The 23,221-nt window shown below is 42.8% G+C and overlaps 3 protein-coding genes across 5 annotated transcripts in view; 1 reads left to right on the forward strand and 2 right to left on the reverse strand.

Annotated features, from left to right (window-relative positions):
* LOC147998847 (disks large homolog 5-like) overlaps positions 1-22,648 on the forward strand; it is an 85,188-nt gene extending 62,540 nt beyond the window's left edge. The window contains exons 3-6 of the mRNA XM_087595562.1: positions 19,212-19,371; positions 20,494-20,637; positions 21,267-21,429; positions 22,145-22,648. Coding sequence (XP_087451688.1) covers positions 19,212-19,371; positions 20,494-20,637; positions 21,267-21,429; positions 22,145-22,174 — 497 coding nt within the window. The 3' untranslated portion in view covers positions 22,175-22,648. The remainder of the gene's footprint in view (positions 1-19,211; positions 19,372-20,493; positions 20,638-21,266; positions 21,430-22,144) is intronic.
* LOC147998836 (uncharacterized) overlaps positions 1-23,221 on the reverse strand; it is a 924,038-nt gene that overhangs the window by 426,052 nt on the left and 474,765 nt on the right. The gene's annotated exons all lie outside the window — the stretch shown is intronic.
* LOC147998850 (uncharacterized) lies at positions 935-3,324 on the reverse strand. Its single transcript, XM_087595575.1, has 4 exons — positions 2,966-3,324; positions 2,168-2,334; positions 1,341-1,446; positions 935-1,217 (listed from the first exon to the last, which is right to left on the reverse strand). The coding sequence occupies exons 1-3, from the start codon at positions 3,064-3,066 to the stop codon at positions 1,382-1,384; spliced, it is 333 nt and encodes a 110-aa protein (XP_087451701.1). The 5' UTR covers positions 3,067-3,324; the 3' UTR covers positions 935-1,217; positions 1,341-1,381.

Raw genomic sequence — 23,221 nt, forward strand, 5'->3', positions numbered from 1 at the left:
CCATCACCTGGAAGAAATACTTTTTTTTTTAAAGATTTATTTATTTATTTATTTATTTATTTATTTATTTATTTATTTATTTATAGTATACAAGTACACCGTGACTGTCTTCAGACAGACCAGAAGAGGGCATCAGATCTCATTACAGATGGTTGTGAGCCACCATGTGGTTGCTGGGATTTGAACTCAGGACCTCTGGAAGAGCTGTCAGTGCTCTTAACCACTAAGGCAACTCTTTAGCCCAAGAAATACTTTCTGAATATGATCTGAGATTGGCCATGGAAAAAGGGTAGCTTGAATTGTCCCACCTAGGTTCTGGGCCTGCACAGGCCTGCTCTCCAAAAGAAACCTGTGTTCACAGCTGTTGGCTGGCTAAGAACGATTTCACGAGACGTGATACACAGCCCTCGGACTTCTGCTTCAGTCATCTGCACAATTTCTCCCAGACGATATCCTCATACCGCCAGCAGGCGGGTGATGAAGCTGTCCAGAACACCAGAGCTCTGTAGGGATGCCTGGCAACCTAACACGTTGAGCAGGCAAGCTCAGTAAGTTCCCTGTGAACACACATCTCCTGAGATCTCTCTATTTAATCATAGGTGATCTTGTTCACCTAATACAGCACCTCATGTGGAATAACAAAAGCCACCTGCAGGAGCTGTGGTGATGACTCACAGGTTAGAGCATCTGCTGCTCTCTCAGAAGAACCACATGCCCCTAACAATTGGGTAAAGTATGTCAGTGATTACATCATAAAGTGTTTGTTGGAGACACAGCCACATTATCCACACAAAAAACACTATCACACTGGGTACCCCTTAGTGAGTTTGAATTCACTTATTAGCCCAGGCTCCATGGAACATGCAGAGATCCATCTCTAGCTGTCAGTTCTAGGTCCACAGAACCCTTGAGTAAGAATGATGGTCTTAAGAGTCAAGAGATAGAATTCAATTTTTATTCATAACAAATACTTTTTTATAACACAACAGGATTAAAATGAATAAAAATATTTAAAAATATTTGAAAGTGAAAAATAGTAACAAGAACACATAAATATGAAACAACAAAAAGAAAACTTCAATTAAAATCATAACAAAAAAATTTCTAAACATAAGCATATTCTTAACAAACATGTAGAAGCACAGACGTATTGCTGTTTCTCCTCTAGCACACATAATGAAAGGCGGTCCCCCAAGCTGTCTCTCAAGTTGTGTTTTCTGAAGAAGAAAGTGAGTAAGACCTCAATCAGTCAGGCTGGCTTAGTGTTATATAAATTTAGGGTCTCTAAGAAATGACAAATTAACTCTGAGGAAGAATATTCATCCAAAAAATATTGTTACCATTCAGGATGTTTGTCATCAGGGACTCCTGAGAAAGCAACTCATTCTTCAGGAAGCTCTCTTACTGGGGTGTGTCCAATTCCAGCTCTCTTGCACTTTCTGAGACCTGGGAGAGGAACACAGTTTTTAAGACACTGATTTGGTGGGGAAATGCTAGCCAGCTGTCAGAATGCTGCCTTCTACCACCTCAGTTCTATTGGACAGTCGACAAGGACCTTTTAACTGATATCATTGTTGCTAACTCTGCAGGTAGGGCAAAATCCCCGGCAAGCCTAACTGTAATGTGGGCTGCCAATATGGGACCCAGACTTATACCAGTGCAAACCAAGAACAGGGCAATGGGAAGTGACCTCATTGAGTTGCCGGAAGAATGGAGATGTCCATATGTCACCAAGGTTAAAGCCAATGACAAGTACTAATTTGACATTTGCACTTGGTTCTTATCCTGGAAAGGTGCTTCCTACACAAGAAGTCACATTAACACAGAGTGTCATTTGTCAAAGAACCACGAACTTGTTCAAAACTCTGCATAGGATCCAATCTATCACATGTATATGCAATAATGAGGTATGTTATTCATCTGTCACCATTTCTAGACTGCAGCTTCAAAAAGATCAGCAAAATATACTTGCAATATAATTCCATTTCTGAAAAGTGTTTAACTTCCCAGAATACTTGTGCATAGACAGAGCAATGAACAATGCCATTACATGAGGTGGTTGGCTGGTGTGAGTGTAAATTAGAAAGGAGGTAGGAGAGAGCACAGATGTATCAAATTGGCAAATTTTATCAGATATTGTTAAGCTAACACAGCTGCTCGTCCCTACCAGATGATGCTGGGTCTGGACGTTGCTGGTCTTTATCTTTCTTGTTGAAGTCAACCAAATATTTCTGGTTCAGTGCACAATCAAGATGTCCCTCCTTGCTCCCCTGCTTCCGTGGGACCAACTTCTTCTTGCATGTGTTCTCCATCAGGAGCTGGCTGAGCAGGTTTCTGGAAATACAGTCTGCATAGTAAGATCATGCTGCCCCTTTCTCCCATTCCTACTCCCAAGTCCCACTAACTCTACCAGGTCCCAGATACCCATGAAGACTTAATAAAATACATCTTGATACACATAATGCTGCTGCACAAACCACAAAGAGTTAATTCAGGGAAGAATAAATTCTTTGCTTGGCCCGAGCACCAATTAGTGTCCACATCTCTCAAAAAGAACACAGATCTACATCTATCCATTAAAGCCCAATGCATGGGGGCAACATCAATTAGTAGTGGGCCAACACCCTCAAAAGAGGTCAGTAGTACCAAGAGAAGGTCATGCTAACCATGTGGTCCATGCACTGAGTGTTGTAAAACCTGGTGTGACCCCAGAGGTCCAGGTCAGCCTAATAACCTGCTGACTTCAATCAGTGCTGTTCTATCTAGAGCCTTCTGCAGATGCCTAGACAATCCTGGGATGAGGAACACTCTTTTATGGAACTGAAAACTGAGTCCTAATAACCCTGGCACACTGATGTTTAAACAGCACAAGAGATAGAATCATAGCTGAAGACTGTCCAATCCAGAACAAAGAAAGTCAGAAATGGCCATTCCACAAGTGATAGCCTTTCTGACCAGGACTTACCTAGAGAAGGTCATCTCCTTCTTCAGCTTCTGGCTGTTCTCATGGATCTCAGTGTTCTCCATCTCTAAGTTGTGCAGAATTGACATGACCGCCTCCTCCATTCTCTCCAGGCCTTCATAATATGGATTTGGCCTGAAGTGTGGCCTGGCCCCAAATGATAGAATACAATGAACATCAGCATTTAGGAATATATGAACTCAGGGTGGGTCCTGTACTACCCCAGTCCTGGAAGGACACCTTCTGAATTGTACATATTGGGATCTTCTTCAGCTTCAGAAACCTGTTTTTCTGCGTCCAGGACACCAGAATCTCAGCATCCAGATGGAGGGCTCCCTGGCTCCCTTTGTTCAATCAAGAGGAAATCTGCAGTCAAGCCAGTTAAGCTATCAAGTGCCTAGGCCACACCTCTCCATGCTCCCCCACCCCAACACAGCCAGAAACCTGTGATTTCTTTTCTCCTGTTTTGATAACAGACCATATATCAAAACAAAATTATAATCTGCACAAAGAATAAAAATAAACAGACAAAAGTGGTCACATAGTCAAAGAACTGTGTTGTTGACAGTGGGGCTCCCAGAACAGAGCATTCACATCACCATGAAGGTGTTACAAGTAAATACTCAAGCCAAGACATAGACCACTAGATTCCTATGTGGAGGGAAATAAAAACATTTAAAAGTTGTCCATATGCCTTTTGATGTATGCACACACAGACTCACAGACTAAGACACACCCAAAAAAAAGTGAAATGTAAACAGAGTCAGAGAAAGACAAATATGGAAACAGAGAGCACTGTGAGAACTAGGAGAAATGCATGCACCATTGCTGTCTCAGAGGGCAAGACACACAGACAATAACAAACAGGCCTGAGCCTGAGACCTTCTAGTCAAGCACTGAGATGAACAGTTTGGGACCAGGCCCCTCAGGCTGCTGCCTGGATCTTCCAGCACTCAGTCCCCTGCCTAGCAAGTACAGAGCCTCCCCATAAACTGACTGCAATTCCAATCTTGCAAAGCCACCAGCTGTAAAGGGCTTTGCAAATGCACACTAGACACTCACTCTCCCTGACTTTATTCCTCAATTGTTCATTCAGACTACAAGTTCTGTTTTTCAATAAATGGAAGCAGATGAGTCCAATTTCCATCTCAATCCTCAGGGTCAGGTTCTGAATCTCCTCTATATGGGAGGTGAGGTTTAGCACAGGGTGGTTAGGGAGGCACAGCTTTCTAGAACCCAAAACCTTAATAGGATAAGATGAAGGTGACCTTGCAGACCCAGGAATGAAACAAGAGCCTTTGGAGTGATTCATACCTGTAGTTCTTGGATCTCTCTGTCAGGAACCTCAGGCGATCTCTCAGGTCTCCTCGGTAATGAGCCGCAGCTCTTCAATCAGCCTCTCCTTTTCCTTCTTGGCCTGATTCTTGCTTAGGGCAGTTTCAGGGGATGATGTTTCTCTCCCAGCGTCTGTAGGTAGAAGAACACAAGTGAACCTGCATGGGGAGAATGCATAGAGTGTACATAGACCACAGTTAGGCCTAAACAGGAGAACAAGCCTGGAACCCAGTGTCACTGCTAGGCGATTGGTCTATGCTTAAGAGGCCTCCTCAGTGGATCTCAGTTCTCGCACTTCTCTATAGAGACCAAGAGATGTAAGCAGCCAGGTGTGCCCTATGCTGGACATCACGTGCTTACATGGACCATGGAGATGGCTTCTCCAGGAGTATTATCAGCTGAACAGGGTACAGCTTGGTTTCCTCACCCCTGTGGTTTCAGAACTCAGATGATAAATTCACCATCCACAAGACTTGAGTGATTGGAGACACTCAGATGTCCTACCCTGATACTCTAGGCCAACAACTTTGGTTTTAAAACGCATTTCCAGGGAGGACATGGTCAACAGACTTATCAATTCCCCTATTTGAAATACCCAATGCCCGAGAAGTACCCATAGGTTACAGGCTGAATCTTGTTCTACACGATCCAAATAGTTTTGGTATTGTAGAAACATGTTTGTAACACACATCTCTAATATATAAAGCTAACAATGACCCTGCAATTAGAAGAAATCAGAGAAGGCCTAAGAACATAAGGTTATTGCCTGGAGCACAATTCTCCCCCTGTTCCTACAGTCAGATATCCACTGTATTTAAAGAAGCAAAGATAGTGTAGTACATTGCTGCCGTGTCTAAACTCAGAAAAGTTGGACTCTCCATGACTCCTCATGGTGTTATTATATCAATGTAACATACCAAATGAACTGAAAAGTAAAGGCCAGAAGTTCACAGTGTAATAGCATTGGCCTTACCATATCCTCCCAGTGGGGACAGAGAATCTAAAGTTCTGAAATCCTTGACTTTCAGGAATTGTGATATTCATGGAAATTCAATTCCTTTTCAGATGCTCCAGTTGCTGTGGCCCATTGCTAGAAAGGTCAGCTTAAGCCTCCAGCCCCCCTGACAGGAAGCTCAAAATATACTGCCCAGAACTTACTACACATTCCCCAGAAGTGCTGTCTTTGTCCATCATTACTTTGAGATGAAAGGCCAGACTCCTTCACTCTAGTCTCTCCAAAATCAACGTTCCCCCTCCCAAAATGGTTGCGAAGACGGGAAAACATGTCTTAGGGTGTAACCGCCAGACTCAGACTGAGAGAAACTAGGGCACTGGTTGTCACTACAACACTGGTGACATCACAGAGGATGCCAGAACTCTCTAGGAGACAATAGAATGTCCAAGAAGGGACAGCAGATGTCATGGGGAGCAGACTTTGCCTCCCTGCTAATGTTCTCCCTGTACTGAGCATAAGCAGAGGTGCCCTTTCCAGGAGACTTTCCTGGGGCAGAGCCACTGAGCATCTCCTGCTTCCAAAGCCAAATTTTCCTCAAGGCTTGATTATAAAAACCTTAGTAATTCCTATGCATCTAAATGAATGTTTCCTTCCATATCTTGCCCCAAAATGTCTCATCCTAACTCACATTGTCCTCATTCACCAATGTTAGCCATTAAACTTCCTGAGATTTCACACCAGCTTGAATATGCAGTCAAAAGTTCTCCTGTCTCATTATTACGGGTGCTTTAAATCACATCCAGAAATAGACTGCATGCTAGGTTACAACATGGGTGTGTGTTAGGGGAACACTCATGAAGTCATGTGCTTAGCAATCGACAATTGCCAAAAAATTCCTTAGGAGAAAGAGTTGATGTCTTCAAAGTGCTAGGCAAAGTGTGGAGACCAGTTGGCAGAGTAAAGTGCAAATTAAAGCCACCAGTGAAGGGAACCTCATGCTGCTTGTGGGGTTCTCCTCTCTGCACCAATGTCGACAAAGGAGCACTGCTCACAAGCCTGAGTAACATATACCATGAGCTTCTGTCAGAAAAATAAAATAGTCAAGAGATATAGGGGGTGGACATAAACGTCTAAAATGAAGCTATAAACATCATTAAATGGATAGAGTAAGGTCCCAGCACCTGTACACTGGGAAATGGCCACCACACCAAAAACAAAAGCATCTATCATAGTAAAAAATGAATACTGTATAGAATTCACACATTAACACTGATTGATCACATCCGTAGTTCAAATTTTTGGGGCAAATTCATGGCCCTAACTATCTTTCTCTCAACTTATATAGCAAAAAATAAGAAAGAAAGAGAAAAAAAAGTCAAAGCAAAAAGCTCAAGCTTCTCATAAGACGACTGCAGGAAGTATTATATGGTAGTCAGGTGTGATTAGACCATTTTAGATAGAACAGTGCACAGTGACCCTTAATGTGATGGGCCCTATATAAAGCTTTTTTCAATATTGGAATGTTAACAAACCTCATCCAGAACGTACAGAAGAGACAAGGATGTGATCACCATGTCCTTGCTCTCTATCTGGTTATTTTTCTGCGTCCTTGATTTCAGACATAGAACAGCAACAATCTGAAATAGCTGGTAGACATGGAAAAAGGTGGCTAAAACTATAGTTGTGGGTTGCACACCTCAACTGTCAAAGGCTAATGCTGTCTTCACAGTCCTTGGAGGCCACTCTTGTAAGCCTATTCATTGGAAAGTGGAAGGAGGTTCATCTGAGCTCAAAGTGAACCTGGCCAGCCATGTAGAGGGCAACATGGGATACTTGAGACCCTGTCTAAAACCAGCACAGAAACCCACCCTTCATTCAAAGCATCATCTGTGAATTCTTGATTATTTACCATTCTCTCCCTACCAGTCTTTCAGTCTGGAATGATAGAAAAGAACTGGAAATGATCTTCCTATTCTCAGGACATTAATCTCTCTTTCCTTAGGTGCACATTAAGAACCCATGCAAATGGGTATGACCATCTGAACAACTTAGTATCATCTACTCAGTATATCTAGCCTAATACTGTGCCTATGGCAATCTCAAGCTTCCCTGAGTGTTGCTGACCCAGCAAGAAGTATGAAGTACTGAGGTCACACCCCAGTGATCCTTTCAAGGGTTTAGAAGAAAGCCATCAGAGAAACTCCACTTCTTTGTCCATAGATTAAATCACATTGACACAATGTGAACCTGGTGGACTATTTAACCAGACATCTTTCTCCTAACCCCAACTTTCTGAGTTCAGTCCATGGGAACCTGCATGGGGAGAATGCATTGAGTGTACATAGACCACAGTGAGGCCTAAACAGGAGAACAAGCCTGGAACCCAGTGTCACTGCAAGGAATTTGGTCTTTGCTTAAGAGACCTCCTCAGAGGGTTGGGGATTTAGCACTTGCCTAGGAAGTGCAAGGCCCTGGGCAAGGCCCTGGGTTCAGTCCCCAGCTCCAGAAAAAAAAGAACCAAAGAGAGAGAGAGAGAGAGAGAGAGAGAGAGAGAGAGAGAGAGAGAGACCTCCTCAGTGGATCTCAGTTCTCCCACTACTCTATAGAGACCAAGAGATGTAAGCAGCCAGGTGTTCCCTATGCCTGCCAACACACGCAATAAATGCAGTAAATTTTAATTTCTGTTCAATTGTTCAGTAACTTACTTACACTTGCATATGCTTTGGAAGTGGTGGGGCTTCATGATCAGCATTGCATTTAATAATACATAACCAATCATCCCTCCTAGAATGACTCTGTATATAAAGAAAATTTATTAGAATGGCTTATAGGCTGTGGTACAGCTAATTCAACAAGGAATGGAAGGTCTAAAACGCAGTAGTTGCCCCTGTTGAAGCCAATCCCCCAGCATAGCTGTAGCCATTTTGTTCCATGCCTGCCAGATAGTTCATATTCTTGCTGTAATATGTCGCCTATCATTGTTGTCTGAAAATAATTTAACTAAGAGCAGGGTCAGGCATGATCACATAACTTGTGTATGTTTTTTTTTTATTGGTTATTTTGTTTATTTGCATTTCAAATGTTAACCCCCTTTCCAGTTTCCTCTACAATAACCCTGCATTCCACCCCCTTCCCCAGCCTCCTCGAGGGTGCTCCCCCACCCACCCGTTCCCAAACCACTGGGAGGAAGTTGTTTATGTTGTGAGGTTTCTTAATCTTAAATTCCATAAGTATAAGCTTCATGTAGGACCAATAAAATTAAAGGTCAATATGAGGGCTGCAGTGATGGCTCCATGGTTAAGAGCACTGACTGCTCTTCCAGAGGTCCTGAGTTCAAATCCCAGCAACCACATGGTGGCTCACAACCATCTGTAATGAGACCTTATGCCCTCTTCTGGTGTGTCTGAAGACAGCTACAGTATACTTATATGTAAATAAATAAATCTTTAAACAGATAAAAAGTCAGTATGAACCTTTGTTGTCTAAAATGGCTTGAGTCAGGGCTGACAACCAGACAGCCCTTCCAGCACCTGCCTATGACCTCACAGTTTTAGACTTTATAAATTGACATAGAAAAATGTCCAGGGTCCTAGCCTGACAAATTCTCAGCTAGGTCTCTGATGATCAGTCTTAGGGTGGGCATTCAAAAAACCATCCCTCTCTAAGTGAGGTCAGAGTTTGTGTGGTTTATGGGGCAACTCCTGAACCCCAACAGTTTTGTCCATAAGCCTGGATATTTCAGCTGGTCTTCAGTACATGCAGGAATCCTGAAGAAGTAGGCAAATTAATAAAGCAAACTTCCTTCTTCCATGTCCTTGATATGAGCTGCCAGCAGAAGGTGTGGTCCAAACAACAACCTACAGATTGGGTAAAGATCATTACCAATCCTACAACAGACAGAGGGCTTATATCCAAAATATACACAGAACTCAAGAAGTTAGACCACAGGGAGACAAATAACCCTATTAAAAAATGGGGTTCAGAGCTAAACAAAGAATTCACAGCTGAGGAATGCCAAATGGCTGAGAAACACCTAAAGAAATGTTCAAAATCTTTAGTCATAAGGGAAATGCAAATCAAAACAACCCTTAGATTTCACCTCACACCAGTCAGAATGGCTAAGATCAAAAACTCAGGTGACAGCAAATGCTGGCGAGGATGTAGAGAAAGAGGAACACTCCTCCATTGTTGGTGGGATTGAAGACTGGTACAACCATTCTGGAAATCAGTCTGGAGATTCCTCAGAAAATTGGACATTGAACTACCTGAGGACCCAGCTATACCTCTTTTGGGCATATACCCAAAAGATGCCCCAACATATAACAAAGACACGTGCTCCACTATGTTCATAGCAGCCTTATTTATAATAGCCAGAAGGTGGAAAGAACCCAGATGCCCTTCAAAAGAGGAATGGACAGAGAAAATGTGGTACATCTACACAATGGAATATTACTCAGTTATCAAAAACAATGACTTTATGAAATTCATAGGCAAATGGATGGAACTGGAAAATATCATCCTGAGTGAGGTAACCCAATCACAGAAACACACACATGGTATGCACTCACTGATAAGTGGATATTAGCCCAAATGCTCGAATTACCCTAGATGCACAGAACACATGAAACTCAAGAAGGAAGACCAAAACACTCATGCTTCACTCCTTCTTTAAAAGGGGAACAAGAATACCCTTGGCAGGGAATAGGGAGGCAAAGTTTAGAACAGAGGAAGAAGGAACACCCATTCAGAGCCTGCCCCACATGTGGCCCATACATATACAGCCACCCAATTAGATAAGATGGATGAAGCAAAGAAGTGCAGGCTGACAGGAACCAGATGTAGATCTCTCCTGAGAGACACAGCCAGAATACAGCAAATACAAAGGCGAGTGCCATCATTAAACCACTGAACTGAGAAGGTACCCACGTTGAAGGAATCTTAGAAAGGACTGAAAGAGCTCAAGGGGGTTAAGACCGCATATGAACAACAATTCCAACCAACCAGAGCTTCCAGGGACTAAGCCACTACCCAAAGGCTGACCCTGGGCTCCAACTGCATATGTAGCAATGAATAGCCTAGTAAGAGCACCAGTGAAAGGGGAAGCCCTTGGTCCTGCCAAGACTGAACCCCTAGTGAACGTGATTGTTGAGGGGAGGGCGGTAATGGGGGGAGGATGGGGAGGGGAACACCCATACAGAAGGAGAGGGGGAGGTGTTGGAGTATGTTGGCCCGGAAATCGGGAAGGGGAATAACAATCGAAATGTAAATAAGAAATACTCAAGTTAATAAAGATAAAAAAAAAATAAAGATGGTGTGGTCCAGATTAGAAGTGGGCCTTTCCATCTCAAAAGATCTGAATTAAAGATTTATCTCCTCATCTCAAAGATTTGGATCAGAAGTAGGTCTTCTTGCTTCAAATAATTTAATTAAGAAAAAAAATCCAATGGTGCTCATGCCTTTAGCCTCAGCATCCAGGAGGCAGAGGCAGGTGGATCTGTGAGTTCAAGGCCAGCCTGGACTACAAAATGAATTCCAGGACAGCCAGAGCTACACAGAGAAACCCTGTCTCAAAAAAAAAACAAAGAAGAGGAGGAGGACTAAGAGGAGGGGGTTGAAGAGAGGAAAACAGAAAGAAGGAAGGAGACAGAGAGAGAGAGAGAGAGAGAGAGAGAGAGAGAGAGAGAGAGAGAGAGAGAAATCCCCCTCACAGGGCATCAAGCCATTTGGCATTAGTTAATTCCAGGTACACTCAAGTTGACAACCAAGAACAGCAATCCCATTACCCGTGGTTGTGATCTCACCCTGGTAGGCTCCTGAGTAGGAGGCTGAAGCAGGAGAATTGCCGTAAGTCTGATGCCAGCATGAACTACACACATGTTCCAAGCCAAGCCAATCTCAGCTACAGTTTGAGATTCTGTCTGAAAAATATGAAAGAGAAAGAAAACATAATTTCCTAGAGCAGTGTTTCTCAACCTTCCTATGGCCTCAACCCTTTAGAACAGTTCCTCATGCTGTGGTGACCCCAACTACAAATTATTTTGTCGCTACTTCACAACTGTAAATTTGCTACTGTAATGAATCTTTATTGTAGTGTAAACTGTCTGATAGGAGACCCTGTGTGGGTCACGACCCCCAGGCTGAGGGCCTTTGCCCTAGAGGTGGTCTTGGCCTAGTTTATATAGTTCATATTATAATGGGCTCTCTCAGCGTTTGAAGGTCAAGTATATTCACTTGTAACATCAAAACTTAAAAATTCAGTTGAGCTGCTGGCTGGTACGGTCTGACATCCCCCAGAAGACCTTTGCCATTTTGTTCCATGCCTGCCAGCCATTTCATATTGTTGCTGTAACACGCCTGCTGTCACTGAGGAGGAGAAGGGACTTGGCTCAAGGACATGCTGACCACACACCTTGTTTTGTTCTGAATGTTCTGTATGCGGTTTGCTAATGTAGAGAAATTCTACACCTGAAGGAGTGGTTCCCTGAATTGGACACAGGTGAAAGGCTAAGGCAGATGTGTGAAGGAACGTTTCACTGAAGCAGAGGCAGGTAAAAGGATGTTCTGCTAAAGCACGCATGTGAAAGGACACGTGATGAAGGGTTCTGCACTAAGGACACACATGCATTGGTCTGCCTTGCATTCTGTAGTTGAGCTGCATTTGTTGGGACTTCATAGAACCACAGCAAAAACCCTTCTGGTGGGATGCTGTAGTTTCTCGCTGTTTCCTGGGGCTCGGGCTGATGGGCAGAGTGATGTCAGCTGAGACAGACACATGTGCTGACGCAGGACACACACTGAGGCCAGACCCATGGAGGACACGGGATATTGAGGGGGAGTTTGGATGGAATTATGCTTTCGTATCTTGTTGGTCTGGGGTCTCTGCTGATCTCTGCTCGCCTGAGAGCTGCTCTTACTGACTGTGTAGCATCTTGACTGTTTTTGTTTCACTTGGACAGCCCTCAGGACCAGGCTCTCCTCTCCCTTAACCATGGCTGCTGTCCTCTTCCTCTCTCCTCTCCATCACACATGTTCTTCCTTTATTCTTTGGCAATTTCTTCTTCCTTCTTCCCTCCTCATGATCCTCTCTAGCAAAGCCCTCAAAGCTCCCCTCCCCCATCTCTCTGCTGTTGGCTGTTGGTGTTGGCTTCTTTATAATCACAGTTAACTGGGAGCAGGGTCAGTTATTTGGGGTTAACCAGTCTTGAGTTCAACAAATTAGCATTAAAATACAAGCAGCATTAGGCCAATCCACTACAGGGGCTTTTGTTTGTTTGGTTGGTTGGTTTGGTTTAATTTTCATTTACCTTTTTACTTGTTATTTTATTTTTGGCAATTTTTTATTAATCGGTTATTTTATTTATTTACATTTCAACTGTTGTCCTGCTTTCCACACGCCCCTCATCAAACCTGACATCCCATTTCTGCTCAGCTTTGCCTATGTGACAGTGCTCCTGCACCCACACATATCCACACATATCCCCACCTCACACCTCTAGGATCTGCCTTTGGTGGGGCTACAGGCCTCACCTTGAACCATAGAGCATCCTTGCATACACTTTGGCTGGCAGTTTAGCCCCTGGGAGCTTGGGGATTAGGGAAAGAGGATCTGGTCAGATATTAAAGCCAATGATTGCTGCTTTCTCTTCTTTTTCTGGTTATAGGTGAAATTTTGTTTGTGTGCTTATCTTTTTTTAAATTATTGAGAGAAGATTAATTTCTTGGTCTTTCTTGGGTATAGTTTAGTTCACTGTCTTGGAGTTTTCCTCCTATTAGCCTCTGTTGTGCTTTCTTAGAGAAAAGAATTGTTTAAATTTGGTTTTGTCATGAAATATCCTGGTTCCTCCTTTTATGGTGATTGAGGATTATGCTGGATATAGGAGCCTGTGTCTGCATTACATCTGCCCAAGATTTTCTGACTTTTAGAATCTCTGTTGAGAAGTCTGGTGTAATTCAGATATGTCTGAATTTATTTGTTACTAGATATTTATACCTTACCCCTTTTAATGTTCTTTCTTGATCTGTGCATTTAGCGTTTTAATTATTATGTGAATGGAGGAATTTTTCTGGTACAATTAGTTTGATGTTCTGTAGGCTTGTTGTACCTTTATGGTCTTTTCTTTCTTTACCTTATGGAAGTTTGCTGCTATGATTTGTTGAAGGTGTTTACTGGATCTATGAACTAGAAATCTTAATTCTCTTCTCTATCTATTATCCTTAGGTTTCAACATTTAATTGTGTCCTGAAATTCATGGATGTTTTGGATTCAATAAACCATACATGTTTATCTGAGATGGGTGTTTTGTGCTTTGTGGGATGACCTCCTTGACCCCAGGCTGCATGAAGAATCTCAGCTGACAATGGGGACATAAATTATGAGTATGTGTAGCAAGACCCAGGCCTCTTCCAGGTTCTTAGATAGTAACTGAGAACCTCAAATACAGTAGTAATGTGATAGTGTGGTGTGAATCTAGTTACTATTCTCTATTTTGATATAGATGACTCTTTTTGTGTCATGGTCAGCTTATAATGACTAGAAGACCTAAGCTTGAGAATAACCAAAGACTACATTGCTTCTCTAACAGCTGAGCTTTTAAAAGTCCTGGTGTGACAGCAACTGTTGGTGGACACTCTGGATTATTCCTTCTGTACTTTAACTCTCTGTGTCACTTCCACCATCAGTAAGTTAGTTCAATTCCATAAATTGGAAATTCCTCACCTGGAAGAAATACTCTTTTTTTTTTAAAGATTTATTTATTTATTTATTATATACAAGTACACCGTGACTGTCTTCAGACACACCAGAAGAGGGCATCATATCTCATTACAGATGGTTGTGAGCCACCATGTGGTGGCTGGGATTTGAACTCAGGACCTCTGGAAGAGCTGTCAGTGCTCTTAACCACTAAGCCATCTCTTTAGCCCAAGAAATACTTTCTGAATATGATCTGAGATTGGCCATGGAAAAAGGGTAGCTTGAACTGTCCCACCTAGGTTCTGGGCCTGCACAGGCCTGTTCTCCAAAAGAAACCTGTGTTCACAGCTGTTGGCTGGCTAAGAAAGATTTCAGGAGACGTGATACACAGCCCTCGGACTTCTGCTTCAGTCATCTGCACAATTTTTCCCGGACGATATCCTCATACCTCCAGCAGGCGGGTGATGAAGCTGTCCACTCTCAGCTCCCCTTCAGCCATCTTGTGGGCACCAGACTCTCCTCCCTGCAGCAGGAACAAGGGCTTCTCCATGGTGGCTGCAGCAGCAGTGGCAGTTTGACATTCTCACCTAGGAGACCCTATGCCTTTCTACCCCAGTTCCAACTCACCTCAGGCCCGGGCCTTCCCCCTATCCACTTCCCACAGAGCAGGGAGAGCAGCACCCACTAGAAATAAAAGGGAAGCCCTTGGTCCTGCCAAGACTGAACCCCCAGTGAAGGGGCTTGTTGGGGGGAGGGTGGTAATGGGGGGAGGATGGGGAGGGGACACCAATAGAGAAGGGGAGGGACAGGGGTTAGGGGGATGTTTGCCTGGAAACCCAGAAAGGTAATAACAATTGAAATGTAAATAAGATATACCCAATTTAATAAAGATGGAGAAAAAAATAGAAAGAAAAGGCACACATTTAAAACAGAAGAATATGGACCCTAATTTTAAACCACAGCTCTGTCAATTAACTATACCTTAAGGAACCTCAGAAAAGCAGGCCAAACAATTAATATTTTCTCGGTTTAAGTAAATAATAATGTCCGTTTCTTGCTATTGTGGAGGGAATTAAATAGATAATATGTAATCATGGAAGTTTTTAAGTTCCATCCATTTTTCTGTTCATTAAATCAATCTTACTCATTTCATTGATGAAATATGTATGTTTTCCGTTTCATAGTTATATGTATAATAAAACCAGTATAAAACCTTCAGAATATTCAGTTATTATAGATATTTGTCATTTCTTACAGAGGGCAACTATGATTGACTACACCCAATTCTATAAAAAACAAAACTCAGGAAACCTGGCCCTTGGCAGCAATGAATGAAGAAATATCTAGGATGGTGGGGCATGAATTCTGCCAAGCAATGACCTCAGATAGGTGGGGTTGTGAGGAAGATGTATGGTTGAATAGCACACTAGATTCACGTTGTATCATCTTGATTTAATCTAAGGACAAAGAAGTGCAGTATCTCTGATGGCTTTCTTCTAACCCCTTGAAAGGTTCACTGGGGATTGACCATAGAACTTCATTCTTCTTGCTGGGGCAGCAACACTCAGGGAAGCTTGAGATTGCCATAGGCACAGGATTAGGCTAGAAATGCTGAGTAGGTGATACTAAGTTGTTCAGATGGTGATACCCATTTCATTTGTTCTTAACGTGGACCTAAGGAAAGACAGATCGAGGTCCTTAGAATACAAAGATCATTTCCAGTTCTTTTCTACCTTTCCTGAATGAAAGACTGGTTGGCAGAGAATGGTAAAAATTCAAGAATTGGTAGATGATGCTTTGAATGGAGGGTGGGTTTCAGTGCTGGTTTTAGACAGGGTCTCAATTACCCCATCTTGTTCTCTACGTTGCTCGTCAGGTTCACTTTGAGCTCAAATAAAGCTGCTTCCACTTTCCAACAGGTCGTCTTACAAAGGGGCCTCCAAGGACTGTGAGGACAGCATTAGCCAATGAGAGCTGAGGTGTGTAACCCACAACTATAGCTTTATCTGAAAGACCCTCAGACAGAGGAGACTCTCGCTCCAGTCCTGAGGACAATCACCACCCCATGAACACACAGGACTCAGTCTTGATGTAAAAACAAGAGGTTTACTTTGGGATACCAATGCACTGGGGCTCGACACGGTCCTCACGCAGGAGGGATGTGAGTAGCCTCAAACAACAGAAATATACAGCTTAAAATGTCAGTTAAGATTACAGTTTCCTTAGCTCAGCTATTTCGTGCCAAGGATAACTAGGCAGATGTTTCTCGTCCTGGAATTCCTGGGATAAGGCCGTAACCACATCAGTGCAGCTATTTCAGTACGAAGGACATCTGACTTGATATATGTTTTCTTATCCTGGGGTTCCCAGGACAAGGACCAAGGATATCTGTCTTGGCAGGTGTTTCTCTTCTGGAGTTCCCAGGACAAGGCTATAGCTATGTCAGCCTATAGCACAGCTGCATTCAGTACCAAGGATATCTCACTTCTATAGTGGTCAGTCAGCTTCCCAGAGATGTTTCCTGTCTAATTGCCCTGCAGTAAATATGTTCTGTACCCTCTGTTCTTATGGTCCGGCAGCTTCCTAGAGAGTGGGTGGGAATGTGCTTTCTGTACTTTCTGGTCTATTGTCTAATGTGTAGGGGCTAAGCGAGGGCCAGCTTAAAAGATTCTCATTCGTAAGAAATGGCTGTACTGATATCAAACGGGGATCTTTCATATCCACTTCCTTCCAAGTCTACCAGCCATCTCAGATTGTTGCTGTAATATGCCTGACAATCAAGGACATAGAAAAATAACTTGATACACAGCAAGGACATTGTGATCATATCCTGTGTTGTTATGTATGTTCTAGATGAGGTTGGTTAAAATGACAATATTGCACAAAGCTTTATATAGGACCCATCAAATTAAGGTTCACTATGCACTGTCATAGCTAAAATGGCCTGGTCAGAAGTGACCACTGGATCACTCTTCTGTAACTTCACATGAAAGGCTTGTGCTTTTTGTGTTTTTTTATTTTTCTGTTTTTTCTTATTTATTTATTTATTTATTTATTTATTTATTTATTTATTGTTTTATATGTTGTCAGGAAGATAGTTCAAGTCATGGATCTGCCCCCAAAATCTGAGCTTTACTACCAATACCAATGTTTACAACAGTATTAGTGTATGCATTCAATAAAATAACTTGTTTTTTTTTTTTAAGTAGGATAGATGCGTTTGTGTTTTGTGGGGTGATCCATGAAACAGGAGTGAAGATGCTTGTTTCTTACTCTGTCCACTGAGTTATGTCTCTAGGCTTGTCCAAATCCTTTGGCTGCACCATCCCACACACACACATCTGCTGACTATTTTATTTTTCAGATGAAATCAGACGTTATAGCTTAGAGAGGCCTGTAAGCAATCCTGCTTTGGTAACTTAGGTGCAGAGAGGAGAGCCCCACACTCAGCCTGAGGGTGCATTCACTGGTGGATCCAATATTTCAGTTTCCTCTGCTAACAGATCACCACATTGTTGCCAGCACCATAATGAATGCAATTCTTTCTCCTAAGGAATCCGGTGGCAACTGTTAAATGTTAAGCACAAAGCTTCAGGTTGTACCTATAACACACACCCACATTGCAACCTACCCTACAGGCTATTTCTGGGTATGATTTCATGCACCTGCACATGATGAGACAGGAGACCTCTTTGGCTACTTATAGGAACTGGTGTGATTTCTCAGTAATCTTTAATGGGTAATATTGCTGACTGAGGAGAATTTGAGGTAGGATGAAACATTTCTGTGCAGGGATTGGGGAGGAAGCACTCATTTAGGTACATAGCAATGACTTAGGTTTTTCCAATCAAGCCTAGAGCCAAATTTGGCTTTGGAAGCATGTGGTGCTCAGTGGCTATGCCACAGGGAAGTCTCCTGAAAAGGGCACATCAGCTTTTGCTCAGTACAGGGAGAACATTAGCAGGGAGGCAAAGTCTGTTCTCCGTGACATCAGCCGGCCCTTCATGGACATTCTATTGTCTCCTAGAGAGACCTTGGAATCCCTGTGATGTCACCTGTATCGTTGTGACAACCAATTCCCTACTTTTTCTCTTAGTGTCCAAAGGATATATCCACAGGCATGTTTGCCCGTCTTCTCAGGCGCTTTGGGAGAGTTGATGTTGATAGAGAAGAGTCTAGAGTGAAGCAAACGAAACCTAAAGGTAATGATGGACACAGGACATGGGGAATGTGGAGTAAGTTCTGGGCAGTGTATGTTGAGCTTCCTCTCAGGGGTGAGTGTGGGGGCCTTCAGCTGGCCTTTATAGCAATGGGCCACAACCACTGGAACATCTCCACAGATATTGAATTCCATGATTATCACAATTCCTGAAAGTCAAGGTTTTCACATTATTAGTTTCTCCATAACCACATGGAGGATATGGCAATGCCTATGCTATTATTGGGTGAACTTCTAGTCTTTACTTTTACAGTGGATTCGGTATGTTAAATTGATATAATAACACCATAAGTAGTCATGGAGGGTATAAATTTTCTGAATTAAACAGGGCATCAATGTACTTCACTTTCATTGCTTCTTTCAATTCAGTGACTATCTGACAGTAGTAAGAGGGAGAGAACTGTGCTCCTGGCATGACCTTATATTCTTAGAACTCCTTTGACTACCTCTGGCTGACGGGGCCAATCTTACCTTCATATATTAGAGGTTCTGTGTGGCAGATATTTTTCTACAGTAGCCAAACTATATGGAGCAGGTAGAGAAAGAGCCTGTAACCTATTGGCACTTCTGGGGCATTTGTCATTTCAGTAGGGGGAATTAATAAATCTGTTGACCATGTCCTCCCCCTACATGACTTTTTAATGCAAAGTTATTGGACTAGAGTAACAGTGTAGGATGTCTGAGTATCCCTGATCAATCAATTCATTGTGGATGCTGAATTGATGATCTGACTTCTGAAACCAGAGGGGTAGGGTCCTGAAACCAGGTTGTAGCCTGCGTACCTGATAATAATCCTGGAGAAGGCATCTCTCTGGTACTTGTAAGCCTGTGTGGGCGGGCATAGGGAACACCTGGCTGCTTACATCTCTTGGTCTCTATATAGTAGTGGGGGAACTGTGATCCACTTAGGATGCCTCTTACACATAGACCAAACTCCTTGCAGTGACACTGGCTTCCAAGCATGTTCTCCTGTTTGGACCTCACTGTGGTCTGTGTATGCTCTATGCATTCGCCCCATGCAGGTTCACTTGTGTTCTTCTACCTACAGCGGCCTGCAGACAGACGTCATCCCCTGAAAATGTCCTAAACAAGGTGCAGGCCAACGAGGAAGAGGAGAGGCTGAATAGAGAACTGGAGCTAACTACCAAGGAGAGAAATGAGCTGACAGATCGCCTCCTTTATGTGACAGGTGGATCCATGAGCAAGAGGTATGCATTGCTCCAAACAAACGACCTTGTTCTAAACCTCATCTCCCATAGATAGGAGATTCAGAACCTGACCCTTACTGAGGAGTGAGATTGAAAATGGACTCTCTGATTCTGCCTGTTGAAAATCTGAACTTGCAATCTGAGTGAAGAACTCAGGGATAAAGTCACTGGAGCATGAGTTCCCAGTGTACAATTGGAAAGCCCTTGACAGGTGGTAGTTTTGCAAGGTTCTAGGTGCTGTGAGTTTGTGGAGAGTGTTTGTACTTGCTAGGAAGGTGACTGAACACTATCATCTCCTGGCAGCAGCCTTAGGTGACAGGTCCCACAGTGTTCATATCAATGCTTAAGTAGAAGGCCTGAGGCTCTGGCCTGCTCCTTCTTGTCTCTGTGCCTTACACTCTGAGACAGTAATGGTGCATGCATTTCTACTGATTCTCATTGTGCTCTTTCCATATTTGTCTCTCTTTCTCATTCTCTGAGTCTGTTTACTTTTCTTTTCTTCTTTTTTTTTGGTTCTTTTTTTCGGAGCTGGAGACCTTACTTTTCTTTTCTTGTGGGGGTGCCCCAGTTTGTGTGTCTGTGTGTGCAGAACAGCACAGTTCTTTGCCTGTGTAGTCACATTTGTCTATACATTTGTATGCCTTGGGCAGATTATAAGTTTGTGGCAATATCTGGTCTCATCTCCAGAATTATGTGTACTGTCTGCCTCTAGAATATTAGTTATTCGGCTTGTAGCATTCCATTTGTCAAAACAGGAAAAATGAAATCAGAGGTTTCTGGATGTGTGTGTGTGTGTGTGTGTGTCTGTGTGTGTCTGTGTGTGTTTGTGTGTGTGTGTGTGTGTGGTTGGGTAAGCTCTGTGGCCTAGGCTCTTGACAGCATAACAGGTTTGAATGCAGATCCAGCCCTCCTGATTGAAAAATGTGAGCCAGGGAACCCTTTATCTGGGTGCTTAGTTTTTGTTTTCCTGGGCACACAATTCCAAGTTTCTGAAGCTGAAGAAGATCCAAATATGTAGAATTCAGAAAGTGTCCTTCCAGGGTTGGGGTAGTACAGGACACAGCCTGAGTTCCTATAATCCTAAACCTCGATGTTCATTGGGTTCTATCTTCCTGGGGCCAGCCCCTACTTCAGGCCAAATCCATTTTATGAAAACTTGAAGATAAAGGAGAAAGAGGTCATGTCATTACTGCACAACTTAGACACAAAGAACATTGAACATCGTGAGAAATTTCAGGAGCTCAAGAAGGAGATTAACTTCTATCGGTAAGTACTTGTCAGAAGGGCCCATCACTTGTGGAATATCCATTCCCGCCTCTCTTTGTTCTGGACTGGAGAGCCTGTAGCTCTGGGTCCATCTCTTCTGCTGTTTAAATATCACTGTGCCGTGGGTCTTTTGGACTCAGATTCAGTTCCATAAGAGACTGTCAGTTATCACCACAGTGTCTATGCATCTTTAGAAGGCTCTGGATAGAACTACACTGATTCAGGCATCAGAGTGTTATTAGGCCAACGTGCGGCTCTGGGGTCATACCAGGTTTAACAAAGCTCAATGTGTGGACCACATGGTTTGCATGACCTCCCTTGGTTCTACTGTCCTCTTGTGGTTATTTGCCGCCTACTAATTGATGTTGCCCCGATGCATTGGGCTCTCATGGGTAGTTGTAGATCCCTTGTTCTTTTGGAGAGACATGGACTCTTATTGGTGCTTGGGTCACAGAAACAATTTATTCTTCCCTGGATTGGCCATTTGCTGTTTGTGCAGCAGCCTTACATGTGGAGATGTACTCTATGAAGTCTTTATGGGTATCTGGGTCCTGGTGGACTTTGTGGGATTTGGCAGTTGGAATGGGAGGAAGAGGTTTCGGATCTTACTATGCAGAGTGTGTTTCCAGCAACCTGCACAGCCGGCTCCTGATGGACCAGGCATGTATGAAGAAGAAGTTGGTCACATTGAAGCAGGAGAGCAAGGAGTTACAGCGATATTTGTTTGAGTTGAACCCGAATGCTGAAGACGAACAGGAGAAGACCAGCAACCTCCAGACCCAGCAAAATGTGGTAGGAACAAGCAGCTGAGTCAGATTAACAATGTCTGATACCATTTGCCTATTGGATACATCTTTGCTTCCCCTATCATCTTTCTAATATCCCCACACCCAATCAGTCACCCACCTCATGTGATAGAGTTATTCATTGCTCTGTCTATGCACAAGTATTCTGGGATGTTAACCACTTTTCAGAAACTGAATTATGGGCAAGTACACTTCTCTGCCTTTTTGTAACTGCAGTCCAGAAATGGTGACAGAGGAATAACATATCACATGACTGCATCTCCCTATTACAGATTGGATGCTATGAAGAGTTTTGAACGAGTTCTTGGTCGTGTGACAAAGGTCATACAGCGGTCATGTGATGGTTGGAAGCACCTTGTAGGGATAAGAACCAAGTGCAAATGGCAAATGAGTCCTGGTCATTGGCTTTGATCTCAGTATCATGTGGCCTTCTACTTTCTTCCTGCAACCCAGTTAGGTCTCTTCTCCTTTCCCCGTTCTTGGTTATCACTGGTAGATGTTTGAGGAGTAGCTTGTTCTCCCACAGTACTGTGAGGGTTGTTGGTGACTTTCCCCAGGCTGCAGAGATATCAGCAATGATTTCAGTGAAAAGATCAGTGCTGTCTGTCCAATGCAGCTGAAGGGACAAAAGGCAGCAACTTGACAGCTGGTATGCGTGTCCCCACCAAATCAGTGTCTTAATAGCTGCCTTCTCCTCCCAGGTCTCAGGAACTGCAGGAGACATGGAATAGGACAGATCCCAAGAAGACAGCCCCCTGAAGAGTGAGTTTCTCTGTCAGGAGTTCCCTGCTGACGACAATCCTCAACAGTCAAAGACTTTTTTGGGGAGAATATTCTTCTTCTCAGTTAATTTCCTCATTGTATAGAGACCCTAAATTTATGTATCCGTATGCCAGCCTGTCTCATTGAGGTCTTTCTCCTCTCTCATACCGACAACACCATTTGAGAGACATCTGAGGGGACTGCCTTGACATCTCGTGTCCTAGAGGAGAAACAGCACTACAACTGTGTTTCTAAATGTTCATTAAGAAAATGCTGTTAAGAAATATTTTTGGTTATGATTTTCATTGAAGTTTTCTTTTTGTTATATCATAGTTATATATTCTTGTTACTGTTTTTCATTTTTTATACCATTTTAGTTGTTCATTTTATGCCTGTTTTTTGTAAATTGTATTCCTTATGAATAAAAATTGATTTGTAACTCTTGACTCTTAAGACCATCTTATTCAAGGGTCCTTTCCCCTCCTGTAGACTTAGAACTGACAGCTGGATATGGATCTTTGCATGGTCCAGGCAGCATGAGTAAATAGGGAATTTAAAGCCACCAAGCTGTACACGGGGTGATAGTGTCTTTTGTGTGGATAATGTGACTTTTTTTATGGACACACACTTTATGATGTAATCACTGACATACTGTATCCATGCTGTCATGTGTTCTGCTCATCCTAATCTATATCAGTCTACAACACCCATTCCTTATTGACTGTTTGCCCAGATATTGAGTAACACACACTCATGCCTGTAGAGCTGCAGAAAAAATGACAACTTTAACAAGGAATATAGAATAATCCCAATCGAGAACCATGTGCCTCGGTTTTTCTTACAATACAGCATTAGTATTAAACCACAAAGATAATAACCATCAACGTCATTTTGGGAAATAGGTTTTTATAGGTGCTGTTTCATTTGATCATTCATATGCTGTGTTTTTTATTGTTGCTGATTATATTTATTTTTATCATGTAACTCAATGGATCTTTTTTTTTTTTCAAATGTAT

The sequence above is a fragment of the Rattus norvegicus genome, chromosome 19, assembly GCF_021556685.1.
Source record: "Rattus norvegicus strain SHRSP/BbbUtx chromosome 19, alternate assembly SHRSP_T2T, whole genome shotgun sequence".
NCBI lineage: Eukaryota > Metazoa > Chordata > Mammalia > Rodentia > Muridae > Rattus > Rattus norvegicus.